A 15,147-nucleotide genomic window follows, 5' to 3' on the forward strand; every position below is an offset into this window, starting at 1 on the left:
CCTCATTTAGTGAGTACTCGCTGCTGGCATCAATGTGCCTCTTTATCTGGGAATAATAGTGGCGCACTGGAATGTTTGCTTTGGGAGAGGCGCAGGCACACAAGAGCTGTTCTGTCACCCTTTTGTCCGCCTGTCACGAGCAGTGGGACTGACAGGCTGAGCCTGAATCCCACTGCCCAGTGCCACCAGTACAGCCCAGTTCCCAGCCCGACCGCCCTCTGTGTCGGTATTAAACCTGTGACCATCAAATCTGCTCAAAGCAAGGTCTGGTTTCTATTCCAGCTGTTGAGACTGAAGTGCTGGTGACAGCCTCTGTTTGCTCTCACAGTTGGTGGGTGTGATACCCCCCTGCAGTATTGATAAATTGCCGGGGGTAAAGTGCTCAAACGGTTTCTTCAGTGTTCGGCTTCGCTTGTGGCAAAACTGCCAAAATGTGGGATCTCAACAGTAATCAGGCTATTCGGATTGCACAACATGATGCTCCTGTGAAGACGGTTCCATTTGACTAAAGCACCAAATGATAGCTGTGTGATGACAGGAAGCCGGGATAAAACTTGGAAGTTGTGGGATACCAACACCTGTGATGACATTGCGGCTCCCTGAGCGATGTTACTGGGCAGATGTCGTTCACCCCATGGCTGGTGCAGCCACTGCAGAAAGGGGTTTGATAGTTTATCAGTTACAGAATCAACCTTCCAAATTTAGAAGAACAGAACCTCCTCTTAAACACCAGCATCACTGTGTTGCTATTTTTAAACACAAAGTGAACATTACTAACAAGTAATGGCTTTAAAAGATAAAGGAATGAATTTTGTCTTGTTTTTCTGCCGAAGACACCTGGGAGGAGAATATATTCTTCCATTTTCCCCAGCTAAAAGAATCCTTGATCCGTTGTTGTACATCTCCTCACCAGAGCTGTGTTCACTGTACCAACCTGAAGAGCAGCCATTGCCTGATACCTTTTCTCTCACCCTTCAAAGCAGAATATGTCACGATAGCTGCTGTTCTGAATGCTAGAGCCTATCTTCCACACACAATAACACCATGTAGTTTTGAAAACATTTACAGCAAAGCAGATCAGCGTTTTAACCAATGGTTCTTTCTTTTTGAAAAACGCTTTCCTAGATCACCAGTAGAAGTAAAGAGTCCACGTGGGCACTGATACACAGCGTGAGCGATGCCTTTTCTGGCTGGTTGTTGATGCTCCTCATTGGGTTGCTGGCAGGTAAGAGCAGATATCCTGGTTCTGTGCTGCAACATCCACGCCGGTTGCTGCCACAAACCCCAGCAGATTGCTGGAGCAGGAGATTTTGGCCCTGGAACAGGAGATTTTGGCCCTGGAGCAAGTGCTGTGCGAGAGGCTGCAGCCACTGCTATGCTGCTGCTTAGCAATGTGCAGGGGATTACTTCTACATGCTTTGAGGCTGCGTTGATGTAAACGGCCAGATACATAACAGAGACTGAAAGATGTCCTGATACCAAAAGTGAGAGGTGTCCTTAGGGAATTCAGGCTTCTTTCAGAGGTCGACTGGCTGAGGCCTTTTAAATGACTTGAGAAGCAAACTTTGAACCCACTGCGGCAGAAATAAATCAGCTGGATACAGATCGTCCCGATAGAAAGCAACCAAGCATTCATCACGAGGAATGAAATGGAGGTTTCTGTTAATATTTACATAGGAGAGCTGCTAACCGGTTTTTCATTAACTGGAAGATTTGCTGAATGTTTATTGCTACCTCTGGAGCTTGTAGTAGCACTTGCTGCTTCTCCGAATTCAAGGTTGTTCCTGTCTTAATATTGTTAGTGTGACTCCTGGATTCCAGTGGCGTCTTGTCTGTGTCCTCCAGAAACGCAGTCCGTCCCTCCCTGCCTCTCAGACTGCTCGCTCCGCTATATTTAATAAGTGTAATTGAGAAGAATTAATTTCTAGTGACATAGGGTGGATTTGAACACGGTTTGCTGTGGCCAGCATTTGAAATAGGTTTAGGAATGCTTTGTTTCCCGACCTACTCTTTTTGATATATATACTTAAGAAAATCTTCCCACTTAGCTCTCTATAGAATCAAAGTTAATTGTAGGCAAAAATATCAGTACTGCTGTGTTTGTTGGTAGACGAGTCAAAAATCAGTCGGGCAGGCTGTAACCTTTGGGTATTTGAGTGCGTAAGGCCGCTATTAAGTGTTCTTTTTCTACTGATATTTTTCTTTCACCCAGGTTCCTTGGCGGGGCTGATCGACATTTCCGCGCACTGGATGACGGATTTGAAGGAAGGCGTGTGCTTGGCAGGCTTCTGGTTCAACCACGAGCACTGCTGCTGGAAATCCAACACAACCTTTATGGACAGAGACAAGTGTCCTGAGTGGATGAGCTGGTCCGAGCTCATCCTTGGCCATGGAGAGGTGACGTGTGCCTACATCTGGTTTTGCTGCCAAACACCCCATTTCCCCAGCCTGTGTCATCCTTTGCTAGCGATCTGGATGTATATGCTCCAAGTGCAAGCTCTAGGTAGTTCAGGGGCTTAACATTCCCCACTGGGGTCTTCCAAGGGTGTGAACAAACTCACATGAGTTACTTACGTGGAGTCCTCAGGAGGGGAACAAAGCACTGACACATTTGCAAGTGCAATATTTTAGTCACGTGTCGAGGTTTTGATTGCGGGGTGACAATAAAACCCTGGCAGATGTATTGTTAACCCCCTCTCCCCCTTTCCTGCTCAGCACAGGCAATCGGGAGGGAAAGAAGGACAGAGAGAAGAGAGTTGGAAAAATTAAAAATGTTTTACTAATGCTACTGATAAAATAGAGAAAATAATGTAAAATATACAAAACCAATCTGGAAAGTCCCAGCAACTGCAGAGCCGGCACCCGAAGTCCTGGACTGGACTCTGCAGCAACCGGAGCTGGATTCAGTCTGTTGCTGGGCCTCAATTTGCAGGGACGACTCGCAAGGTCCTCTCCTAATGTCGGCCATAAGGAAAAGGGACGAGATCCTCGTGATCTCCCACTTTTATGTGAAGTATTCACATGAATGGGATGTTATACACAGTTGGTCAGTTTCTGGTCACCTGTTTCTCGTTGCCCCTCTCACGGGATGCACATCAATCCTTATCAATAACCTCGCATTCCATTGCTGTGTTTACCAAAACATGTGTCTGGTTCTCCAGGAAAATGCAGCTGATATGAAGCTTTAGCTGACAGGCAAATTCACTAAAAGAGAAACTTGTTTTTAACAAAACCAGGACATCATGTGTCTGAGACTTGCTGCTTGGAGGATAATTTGCACTCAAACCATTTGGAGGGATGTTAGATGAGCTCAAGTCTTGCGTTTCTGGCATCTCTGGATGGAGCAGCCCACTGGAGCAGGACAACAGTTACCACAGTACTTGTGTACCTTGTTTGCTATTTTATGAAATGGTCTTTGGAGTTATAGTTGGTTTATATCCCCATAACCCAGCAAATGTAACTTGTCCTTGAAACCTCAGACTTCCTGGAGTTCTCTTTGTTTTTGGCTGCTAATTTATGTGAGATTACCTGCTACTTGTGTGCTTGTTTCAGTGTGTAGGTTTGCTGTGATCTCAGTTGAAATCATCTAATTTGGGTCACTTTCTCTGCTTTTCAGGGGGCTTTTGCGTATATTCTCAACTACTTCATGTACGTTACCTGGGCCTTGTTATTCTCCCTTCTCGCTGTGTTACTTGTGAAGGGGTTTGCTCCTTATGCCTGTGGCTCAGGGATCCCAGAGGTGAGTGAGAACAAACGCGGGTTGGGTTTTTTAATGTGGGGTAGGCATCCACCATCCAAAGATTACACATGCCTGTTATGCAATAATGATTTATTACACTTTAGATGGTGGCTTAATACGTGGAGTTTTTTCAAAACTATTGCTGGAAAAATGTCTTAAGTGCTTGAGTCTCCATGCAGTCTCTTTAAAAACTAAAATGATTTGGCGTTTGCTGACTCTGTGTTCCTTTTGGTAGCTGGGGAGGGTCTCTGGAAGCTGTAGGGGAATATGGATTGGGAGAGCCTAGTAAAACAGGAGCTCTGCCCAGGGCTTGAATGAAAGCCTGTAGAGCTTTGTGTGCTTGACTTCCAGATCAAAACTATCTTAAGTGGTTTCATCATTAGAGGCTACCTGGGCAAGTGGACGCTGATCATCAAAACCATCACCTTAGTGTTGGCGGTGTCGTCTGGGCTGAGCCTGGGCAAAGAGGGGCCCCTGGTGCACGTCGCCTGCTGCTGTGGAAACATCTTGTGTCATCTCTTCACCAAATACAGGAAGAACGAAGCGAAGCGCAGAGAGGTACGGAGAGAGGCTGATGTTGTCAGGCGGGTGTGGGGAGACCGGGGGGTCTGGTGCTTTGCACTGACTGTAAATTGTTTGGTTTTGGCCTGTTCCTGGTGTGCCTCAGCACAAGGCCTAGTTGGAGAAAAAGCCATCTCTGTTAGGAAGTGACACCGCAGCATCTCCCCAGTGCAGGTCAGCATCCTGTTTGTGATGGGAGAGTTCACTGGCATGAACCTACTGCAGAGCCAGTTCTGCAACACTTATTTGTGCTTGCCATGTAACTCCATAGACTGTATTGGGACTGCTGGAGAGAGTCCAGCGCAGCCACCAAGATGCTGAAAGGAGTGGAGCATCTCCTGTGTGAGGAAAGGCTGAGGGAGCTGGGGCTCTGGAGCTGGAGAAGAGGAGACTGAGGGGGGACTCATTCATGGGAATCAATATGAAAAGGGGCAGTGTCAGGAGGATGGAGCCAGGCTCTTCTTGGTGACAACCAGTGACAGGACAAGGGGTAATGGGTGCAAACTGGAACACAGGAGGTTCCACTTAAATATGAGGAGAAACTTGTTTGGGGTGAGGGTGTCAGAGCCTGGCCCAGGCTGCCCAGGGAGGTTGTGGAATCTCCTTCTGTGCAGACATTCAAACCCGCCTGGACCCCTTCCTGTGGAACCTCAGCTGGGTGTTCCTGCTCCATGGGGGGATTGCACTGGATGAGCTTTCCAGGGCCCTTCCAACCCCTGACATTCTGGGATTCTGTTTGAGGGACCTGGATGTGACCATAGGAATAGAATGCTGGGCTTTGCTTTCAGGTACACAGCGATGGGTGAGGTGTAAGAACCATGTGACATTGAACGTGACACGAGTGTTTCCTCACAGTGCTGCAAGGCTTTTCTGTGGACAGCTCACTGGAGAATAGTTAATGTGAGATGTGTAGTATCACGTTGGCCAACTTACCTTCTGCTAAACCAAACCCAACAGAATCCACCCAGTGGGCTGGCAGGGTTTTGGGTGGTCCCACAGCACCTCTAGTTACACTGGAGATCATTGTGCAAACTTAAGACGAAGGGGGAAATTTGATGGGGCTGAAAACATCTAATTGTCTTTGGTTTCTCTTTTAGGTTTTGTCAGCAGCTGCAGCTGCTGGTGTGTCTGTAGCTTTTGGTGCACCCATCGGAGGAGTCCTCTTTAGTCTGGAAGAGGTAACCAGCATTTTGTATTAGCTCTAGGCGAGCCATTTTATTGCAAGAACTGACCCTGCTGGTTTAAAAATACAGGCCACTCGTAGCTGCTTGGGTGTGGAATTGAGACCCTGTTGAATACTGATTGGTGGTGTATTTACAAGGCCAAGCAACCTAAAAGCTTATTGAGGTTTCAGGTAATTCTTACAAATGCTGGAGAATTTATTTTGGATGATGTCTCTCTGTAGCTTTGCAATAAACCTGTTGGGTTCCCCTGATCTGCGTGTGCTCAGCAACGCTGACTGTTCACAGCCACAGCCTCTCTCACATTTTCCACGTGTCCACTGTCTCCTGACAACAACTTACCTGGTTCTCAAACCCCTTTTTGTCCCAAGGAACTTCTAATCCTTGTTCTTTTGATCCAGACGTGAAATGCATCACTGCTGCTTGCTTCAGGGCTTAGCTCAGAGGAGCAGTGGGATGGTTTTGCTCAGCTGAGCAATAGTGGTGGTGGCAGCTATGGCGAGCACTGTTATTCGGCGCTTCTAGACGTTGCAGAGCATGCAAGGCAGATAGTTCTCCAGATTCGGCTCATAGCTGATTTGGAACAGCTTTTATTATCCAAGTTAAATCACTTCCAGTTGAGGGATCACAGAGGGCACTTGCTGCATTGGAAGCTGCAGGCCAGGACCCATCCTGGCCATTGCAATATGCATGGAACAAGAGCTCCGAATAAAGCCTGGGATGCTCAGCTGGAGAGGAGAGTTACATAGCCAGTGCACATCCATCTCAGCCTTCGCTTTTCCTTCATGCTGTGCTGATTTTGTTACTAGGCAGCGATCGGTGTAGTGACAAACGTTGAATTAACTGAATCCGCTTTGTTTTCGCTCTTCAGGTCAGTTACTACTTTCCTCTCAAGACGCTGTGGCGCTCCTTCTTTGCTGCTCTGGTCGCCGCGTTTACCCTGCGCTCCATCAACCCTTTTGGGAACAGTCGCCTGGTTCTCTTCTACGTGGAGTTTCACATGCCATGGCATCTTCTGGAGCTTGTGCCGTTCATCCTTTTGGGAATATTCGGTGGGCTTTGGGGAGCTTTCTTCATTCGCAGCAACATCGCCTGGTGCAGGCGGCGCAAGACGACGAAGCTGGGTAAATACCCCGTGCTGGAGGTGTTTGTCGTGACTGCGATCACGGCCATTCTGGCCTTCCCCAACGAGTACACCAGAATGAGCACCAGCGAGCTGATTTCTGAGCTCTTCAACGACTGTGGGATTTTGGACTCTTCCAAGCTCTGCGAGTACGTGAACGATTTCAACAGCACCAAAGGGGATGACCTGCCAGACCGAGCTGCTGGCCCAGGAGTTTACACAGCCATGTGGCAGCTGGCTTTGGCCCTTATAATGAAAGTCTTCATCACGATCTTCACCTTTGGCATGAAGGTGAGAATTGCCTGTAAAGGAACACATGTTCTTCTCATCCTCTGCAGGAACCCCAGGTCTCAGAGTTTTATTTGCTCCATAAACAGACATGTTTTCCTCCCCAAGCTCTGTTAAGAAGGGATTGAGGTGACAGGCTGCAATGATTTTGAGGACAGTAGAAGCCTTTTATCTGGAGCGTGAGCACCAGATGCAGTCACTCAAGCTGTTGTCTCAGGGCTTCACGTCCCATTTGCCAAACACAGAATGCTTCTAAATTGTCCTGCCTTAAGCCTTTTTTGATATACATTCAATAGTTAATTGCAAAGCAATCAATATCTTAATTACTTATCACAGCTATTCCTTGATCAGATGGTTCTGAACTTGTTTGGCAGCAGCTCCTGAGCTGTGGATGTCCGACCTAGCTCTGAGCTTTCCTGCGGTGGGGTTCAGCAGAGCTGGGCATCTCCTGACCCCCAGTCCTCCAGTGCTCTGTCCAGAAAGGTGACCCCACCGCAGAGCTTTGGACGTTGAAGGGCAATCAGCCGGTCTGTGAGAATGAGAAAGCCGTATGACGAAAGTGTAAAGGGAATGGGGGGAAATTCTCTGACTTAAAAGACCAGGAGCTTTGGGAGTGCTGGAACAGCTGAAGTGCAGAGGTGAACCTTGCTGCCAGCGGCTCTGCTGGGTGTCACTCGTGCTGTGGGTGCTATTTGCAGGTGCCCTCGCTTTCCTGGTGGAATTTGAATTTCTGCCACGGAAGAAGTACATGAAGGCAGCGGAGTGGGGAAATCCTGTGTCTGCAATAAACACCTGCTTGTGTGGTTAGAAAGGCATGGGGGAAATGTTAGCGGTGTTATATTCTCTTGGGAAAGCAGCTTTTGAAAAAGCCTTTTGTGGGGCTGTTTCTCCTGCTTAAAAAGGAGTAAATTCAAACTCCTTGCAGAGACTGTAGAGCATGAGGGTACAGGAAGGGCAGACATGACAGAGCAAGGCAGCCTTGCCAGTTTAAAATTTACCATAACCTCTAACTTGACCCTGTTTTGAAATTCCATCGCTATCTTTGAAGTGCCTGAGGAATGGCAGTTTTACTGATGTGTGTTCTCACAGGTGCCCTCGGGTCTCTTCATCCCCAGCATGGCCGTGGGGGCCATTGCGGGCAGGTTGCTGGGAGTAGCCGTGGAGCAGCTGGCCTATTACCACCACGACTGGGCCATCTTCAGCGGCTGGTGCAGCCAGGGAGCCGACTGCATCACTCCTGGCCTCTACGCAATGGTGGGGGCTGCGGCGTGCCTGGGTAAGCAAGGTGGCTTTCGAAGCGGTTTGGGTCTTGGTCAGTCATGTGAATTGTAGAACCATAGAATAGTTTGGGCTGAAGGGACCTTCAAAACTCATCCAGTGCCACCCCTGCCATGAGCAAGGACATCTTCACCAGCTCAGGTTGCTCAGAGCCCCGTCCAGCCTGGCCTGGGATGTCTCCAGGGATGGTTCATCCACCACCTCTCTGGGTACCTGGGCCAGGCTCTCACCACCCTCAGGGCAACAATTCCTCCTCATGTCCAGCCTGAATCTCTCCTCCTTTAGGTTGAAACCATCACCCCTTGTCCTGCCAGAACAAGAAGGGTGGTAGTGCAATGCTGCTGTTGTTCTCACAGTCTGTAGAATCTGGCCTCATCTCAAGAACAGGAAACGTAGTAGAACGTGCACTGTGTTTCTCATCCTGTTTGCGTTCTTTTGCCAGCACCAGCCTATCGTCAGACATGATGGGTTTCAGTGGGGAGCCTCCTGAATCAGCAGCTAGAAAAAGTGAGACTGGCCAGGGACTTTAGATTTTCCTGTGAGGTTTTAATTTATTTTCCTGCCTGTTCTGACCTTAAATCTCATGACACAGCTCTGCTTTTTGGTGACACTGATTCCGCTTGGCTGAATTTGAGAAACTCAGTGCACGTGACTGAACTTCACTTTCACTGCAACTCCCAGTCATCTCCTCCATGGAATAACGTGTTTAACTCTTAAGGACCTATTTTACTGTATCAGGAGAAGCTCCCATTTCAGGAACAGTAAAAGCATGCTACCAAAACCCAGCTTTGGTCTTTCTAAAGGGGTCACACCTTCTTGTTTGCCTGTAATTGATGAAGAAGAAATATGATTCTGCTTCATTAACTGTTCTCTTTACCATTGGAGAGTACTGAAGGGTATGTGCCCCTTTAGGAGATGGAGTAAAACTCCTGTAAAATATTTGAGAGTAGCTTTGAGACTTGAATCTCAAAAGCATAAAACACACCAAGAAAAAATGCTGTTATGAAAAAATTAGGTCAATAGCTTAGAAGGCTCAAGTGTTTTCTCTTGAAATGCCTCAACTCAACCTACGCTGTTGTAGGTTTTCAACACTAGTAGTAGTATAGAAGTCAAAAATGTCTGGCTGAAAGCCAGCAAACTCGAAAGGTCAGTTGTCTGAAGCCCTTGCTGTTAGGGGAGTTAATGAGAGCAACCAAAGGGTGTCAGGGTGACACTTGCCTCTTGTGTACGGCCTGTCATAGGTCGTGTGCCATGAATCTGCCTATGGAGATGCGTTTGGGGCCCTTCTGTGGCGTGGCCAGACTATTTTGCAGTTAGCTGAGTAACAGGAGATAAATGAGCCGTCTTTTAAGGTGTCTTCAGAGTTCAGGGCAAGCCCCATCAAAAATGTGTAGCAAACCCTTATAAACCAGCCCATGGGATGATATTCTGGAGGGGACATATGGTTTCAGTACTGTTCTGCTTGTGTTTGGCTTGCACTGCGATGCTGAACACAATGTAGGAGTCCAAGAGTACAACCCCTTGTTGACACAAGACCTTCTCCAGGTGTGTTGGCAGAGGACAGCTGTAGCAAACCTCCAAACATCAGTGCACCCCAGAAAGCCCCAAAATTGCCTCTTCATGTCGTCTGTCTTCCTGTGTTCTGTTTGCAGGTGGGGTGACCCGAATGACCGTGTCACTAGTGGTCATTATGTTTGAGCTCACAGGGGGACTGGAGTACATCGTTCCTCTGATGGCAGCAGCCATGACCAGCAAGTGGGTGGCTGACGCCATTGGGCGGGAAGGCATTTACGACGCGCATATTCGCCTCAACGGGTACCCTTTCTTGGAAGCCAAGGAAGAGTTCTCACACAAGACACTTGCGATGGACGTAATGAGGCCACGGAGGAACGATCCTCCTCTGACTGTCATCACTCAGGACAGCATGACTGTAGAAGATGTTGAGAGCATCATCAACGAAACCACGTACAGTGGCTACCCGGTGGTGGTGTCACGGGAGTCCCAAAGGCTGGTTGGGTTCGTCCTCAGGAGAGACCTCATCATTTCAATTGGTAAGAGGCAAGATACTGCAGAGAATCACAGAATCCCAGAGTGTCAGGGGTTGGAAGGGACCTGGAAAGCTCATCCAGTGCAATCCCCCCATGGAGCAGGAACACCCAGCTGAGGTTCCACAGGAAGGGGTCCAGGCGGGTTTGAATGTCTGCAGAGAAGGAGACTCCACAACCTCCCTGGGCAGCCTGGGCCAGGCTCTGACACCCTCACCCCAAACAAGTTTCTCCTCATATTTAAGTGGAACCTCCTGTGTTCCAGTTTGCACCCATTGCCCCTTGTCCTGTCACTGGGTGTCACCCAGAAGAGCCTGGCTCCATCCTCCTGACACTGCCCCTTTCCATATTGATCCCCAGGAATGAGTCCCCCCTCAGTCTCCTCTTCTCCAGCTCCAGAGCCCCAGTTCCCTCACCTCTCCTCACACAGGAGATGCTCCACTCCCTTCAGCATCTTGGTGGCTGCGCTGGACTCTCTCCAGCAGTTCCCTGTCCTTCTGGAGCTGAGGGGCCACAACTGGACACAATATTCCAGGTGTGGTCTCCCCAGGGCAGAGCAGAGGGGCAGGAGAACCTCTCTGACCTACTGACCACCCCCTTCTAACCCACCCCAGGTACCATTGGCCTTCCTGGCCACAAGGGCCCAGTGCTGGCTCATGGTCACCCTGCTGTCCCCAGGACCCCCTTGGACAAAAGCAGAAAGTGATGGAGGGAGCAGCATGATCCTGGAGGATTGCACACACGCGAGCTCTGTGATGTGTTCTCCAGCATGTGGTTGAACACACTGTCTTAGCTCAAGCTTGCAGATGTTCTGTAGGGGTGATGTGACAGCACGGTCCTGAGCGAGCTTGGTGCCACGACACAGCTGGATTAGTCTTTATTATTAAGTTGCCTGCAGCTATGAATCAGCCTCATGTGTTCATTCTCTCTTTTAAGGTAGAATTTTCAGTGTCACTGTTAGGACGTACAATAGTCTTTTAGAGCACATGAGTATTGCTCAGATAAGTATCTGGGCTAAATGTTTATGACAATACAGATTGAAATACAGAAAAAAGGGTACTGTCATATTATGCGTGTTGCCTTTCCTCTGTAAGGCTGCTTTGTGGTGTGACCACAAATTATTGCATTTGTGTCATTCTGAATCTCCAGGGGCTTGTTAAGAGCAATCTTTTCCCCCAGATACGCACAGTGCTGCACTGCTATGTGCCACAGAATGGGATTTACCTCTTGGTAGCCAGCTCCGAATACTCAGCCCGGTGCTTGGGCTGCCAGGCCAGCCCCTTCCCAGCGAGCCATGGAATGTAAATACCAACTCGAAGCTGCAGTGGGGCAGATACCCACATTGCCTGTGGGGCAGGAGTGGGCTGTCATGCACTCGTGTAAATATCTGAGAGATGGCAAGTACTTAACTTGTTTTCTATTCTTGATCCTAATCATGGGCACGGAGCCTGTGCCAGTAAGTGCTTAAAACTGCTTCTTTATCTCCTCTGCATGCCACCAAAATCGATGGCTGAGAAGAGTATGAGGCATTCTATCTACCTCCTCTTAAAACCGGGAAGTTAAAGATCTCCAGAGCTTGCATTTACATGAGCAGAGCAAAATGCTGAGATGCATGGCAGCCTTGGCGTTAGGCAGAGCTTGCACTGAGCTCAGCCCTGGGATGAAACATTGGAGACCGCAGAGGTTACGCTGTAGTTATTACAAGATAGGATGGAAACATATCACACCTGCCTTGGGTCATCGGTTGCCTTGAGAAGCAGTGCAGGTGAAAGGAGGAATGGACCTTTAAGAGGGAGGAAAGGGGTTGCTCTTCACTTTGGAAAAGGAAAGGAGGGATGATATTTAATCAAATACTTCTTCTTCCAGAAAATGCCCGGAAGAAGCAGGATGGGATTGTGAGCACTTCAATTATTTATTTCACTGACCACTCTCCTCCGCTGCCTCCAAGCTCCCCCTCTATGCTGAAACTCAGGAGCATCCTGGACCTCAGTCCTTTCACCGTGACAGACCAAACGCCCATGGAGATCGTTGTGGATATATTCCGCAAGCTGGGGTTGCGCCAGTGCCTGGTTACTCACAACGGGTAAGAGCTCTGGGTCCTGGGGTTGCCTGTGGGCCTGAGCCACAACCTCCTTCCAGTGAGCAAAGGCCTCTGATGTGGGGAGCTCTGAGCATCAGCCAGAGCAGTTGCTATCTGCAAAAAAGCAATTGTGAAACCCCTGAGCCTCTCCCACTTGTAGCAGCAACGTGAAGCCCGTAGCTCCATAGGGTGATGGGTGGATGGAAAGGGCTCACGGCCTCCCCTTCCATCTGGCCATGTGTCTCCTGGAACTACCTGAATTCGCTTTGGCGTTGATCAGGAGCAGTGTGTTTGGTGAGGTGGGAAGGAATGAGGGGCAGAGATAGAAACCAAGCCACCGGTCCTCTGGAGCAGCACCGGTAGGACTGACTCGCTGTTCCCTCCGTGCTGCTCTGGGACCAGCTGCTGGTTCCAGCGCCGCTCGGCAGCGCTCCCAGCAATGTTCTGCCTCTTTCCTGGTGTGCCTTGCAGCACCGTTTTGAAAGCATCGCTACTGAGAGTTAGAGGACTTAGAAAGTAGCACTAAACACTCAGGTTGATCTTTTCAGAAAGGGTGGGTGTTAACCAAAAATCAAATATTGAGAATTATTATAACCTCCTTATTTTTTTAGTGTAAAATACTGATAAGAGTTTCTCTTGGGGCTTGTGAGCTTTGCGTGGAGCATCAGTGGTGTGATCCAAAAAGGCAGTTGGATCAAACTTGCCCTGCGGGAAGCCGTGTGAGAGCAGGGATCGCCTTCTGTGGGTGGCGAGGCACTGAAAATGTGTTTCCATTTTTCAGGAAGCTGCTTGGGATCATTACTAAAAAGGATGTATTAAAGCACATTGCACAGCTGGCTAACCAGGACCCAGACTCTATACTCTTCAATTAAAGGCAGACTAATAGGTGTTGTGTGTTCAACACAAAAGAAACTTTATAGATAATACTGGATATACTTTCCTATTTTTATTGAGACCATGGAACTGTTTTCAGCGTTTCCTTCCATGGAGCTGAAGAAGATAGTCTTTTTCTACCAGATAACCAATTGCACTACATAATCTGTGGAACATTATCTTCTTTTTAGAAGAAAAAAAGAAAAGACTTTATTTACATTGCTTTTGTGAAGTTGCATTGGAAAGATTCCATGAAGGAGTAAAAGCAAAATGCTATAGAACTGTATCTCCTCTTCTTATTTTATTTGGACTCTTGCTATTAACACGGGGAGGAAAAGACAAGGTCTGTACCTTCAGGCGTTTTGAAGGAGAAGGATGATTTTGCACACAGCGTTCAGGTGGTGGCAGAAAGATACGATCGTAACTCAGGGGTGGTGTATTCCCAATGGGCCACTTGGTAAAAATAAGAATCCTGTAAAGTTGAAGTAGGGGAGAGGGAAAGAAATTTGGCCAGCTGAGGATGTTTTGCTGAAAGAATGAAAAAAGTCCACAAAACCAACCCCCCAACAGACCAGATCTTAAAACCGGGCCCAGCATCTGATTGGGAAGAAGCTTATTTTGATTAATCTTCTGTGAATGTATTTAATTACTCTGACGCGGCCTTGCCAGGAGAACCCCGAGGAGGAGGCAGGAGGAGTTAACAGTTACATTCTCATCGTGATCCCTTTTTTTAGATCTATGCCTAAAGATTTCTCCTTGATTTCCCTCAAGTACGTAATCGCAAAGTCCTGAGTTACTGCCCCACCTTTACTGCACTTCCCGGTGAGTTCCGATCGTGTTAGATGTTGCACAAGTGACCTCTTCCTCACTCAGCAGTGTCTTAGGTGTCCTCCCGGAGAGCCCTGTGCCCGGGACGTTTACACGGCTGCGAGTGCTGCTCCCAGCCCAGGCCAGATCCTGGCTCTAGGACTGACAGCACCGCCGCTTTCTGTCCGGTGTCTCTCCTTTTACCAACAACTATGCAATAAAACCCCTTCCTGACCACCGTTGGCCACATAACTCGTTCCACGTCTGTGCTCCTCAAGTCCCTTTCCCAGATCTTACCCAATTATTTTCCTGTGAATAAAGTTGTGACCGTTTACTGGAGTTTTGAGGTATATGAATGCTTTTGGAGGGTGGTGGTGGTCATCGTGGTTTCATTCCGTGGTGGGCAGCATTTTGCTGTCCATGGCTGAGGCTCAGCGGTGGCAGCAGCTCTTCCTCTGGCTCACCACCAAGGCTGCGGAAGGCAGCTGAGCTGTTGAGTAATGGCCAAGAATTACAGTGGTGGCTCCGACTTTGCTTCCTGACGGACAAACCTCTGGCTGTGGAGCAGGTGTCACACTTTGTGCAGCCTTGGCCACGGTAATGCTCCTGTTGTCCCTGCCCGGGCGCCGCAGACCAGCTGAGGTTCGGTGGCAAGAGGTGGTGGGTTGTCTGTGATAAACCTGTTCTGGGGGGAGTGGGGACTCCTGCCTAGAGTTGGCTGCAAGTTTGCTCAGTCTTAAACTGTCTCAAATAGAAACAAATTCCTCGTCTCTACTTGGAGCAGAACCCAGCTTATTTCTTTTCCAAAGCCATCCGACAGCAACGACCTGCTGCCACTGCTTTAACCTGGCGGTGAGATGATGATGTCTTGAATTCTTGTGTAGCTTCAAACTGAATCAAGCCAAGATGTTACGGATGGATCAGATACCTTCTGCTTAAAAAATAAAAGCCTTGACTTTGTGGTGGTTTTGTACGACGGGAGGTGGTTGCCGAGTTGAACCGTACCGCAGTGTGCCTGTAAGTTGCTCACAACTTGAAGTGCTTCACGTTCTGCCTCAGCCGTGGCTGCCAGCCTGGTGGCACCAGCCGCTTTGCCTTCAAATGCTCCATTGTCCTCCTTGCTGAGGGTTGTCCCCCTCTCACCAGATGGACGCTCTGCGGGTCTGGGTCTG

At 48.6% G+C, this 15,147-nt stretch overlaps 1 protein-coding gene across 8 annotated transcripts in view; it reads left to right on the forward strand.

Moving 5' to 3' along the window:
* LOC136106327 (H(+)/Cl(-) exchange transporter 5) overlaps window positions 1–14,314 on the forward strand; it is a 50,339-nt gene extending 36,025 nt beyond the window's left edge. For all 8 annotated transcript variants that reach the window (XM_065846626.2, XM_065846628.2, XM_065846627.2 and 5 more), the window contains 10 exons: window positions 1,126–1,225; window positions 2,213–2,397; window positions 3,617–3,739; window positions 4,091–4,297; window positions 5,398–5,478; window positions 6,353–6,895; window positions 7,982–8,168; window positions 9,823–10,221; window positions 12,082–12,298; window positions 13,077–14,314. In XM_065846626.2, the coding sequence (XP_065702698.1) occupies window positions 1,126–1,225; window positions 2,213–2,397; window positions 3,617–3,739; window positions 4,091–4,297; window positions 5,398–5,478; window positions 6,353–6,895; window positions 7,982–8,168; window positions 9,823–10,221; window positions 12,082–12,298; window positions 13,077–13,167 (2,133 nt within the window). In that variant the 3' untranslated portion in view covers window positions 13,168–14,314. The remainder of the gene's footprint in view (window positions 1–1,125; window positions 1,226–2,212; window positions 2,398–3,616; window positions 3,740–4,090; window positions 4,298–5,397; window positions 5,479–6,352; window positions 6,896–7,981; window positions 8,169–9,822; window positions 10,222–12,081; window positions 12,299–13,076) is intronic.
* Window positions 14,315–15,147: the final 833 nt, after the last annotated feature.

This window comes from Patagioenas fasciata, chromosome 11 (genome assembly GCF_037038585.1).
Source record: "Patagioenas fasciata isolate bPatFas1 chromosome 11, bPatFas1.hap1, whole genome shotgun sequence".
Lineage (NCBI taxonomy): Eukaryota > Metazoa > Chordata > Aves > Columbiformes > Columbidae > Patagioenas > Patagioenas fasciata.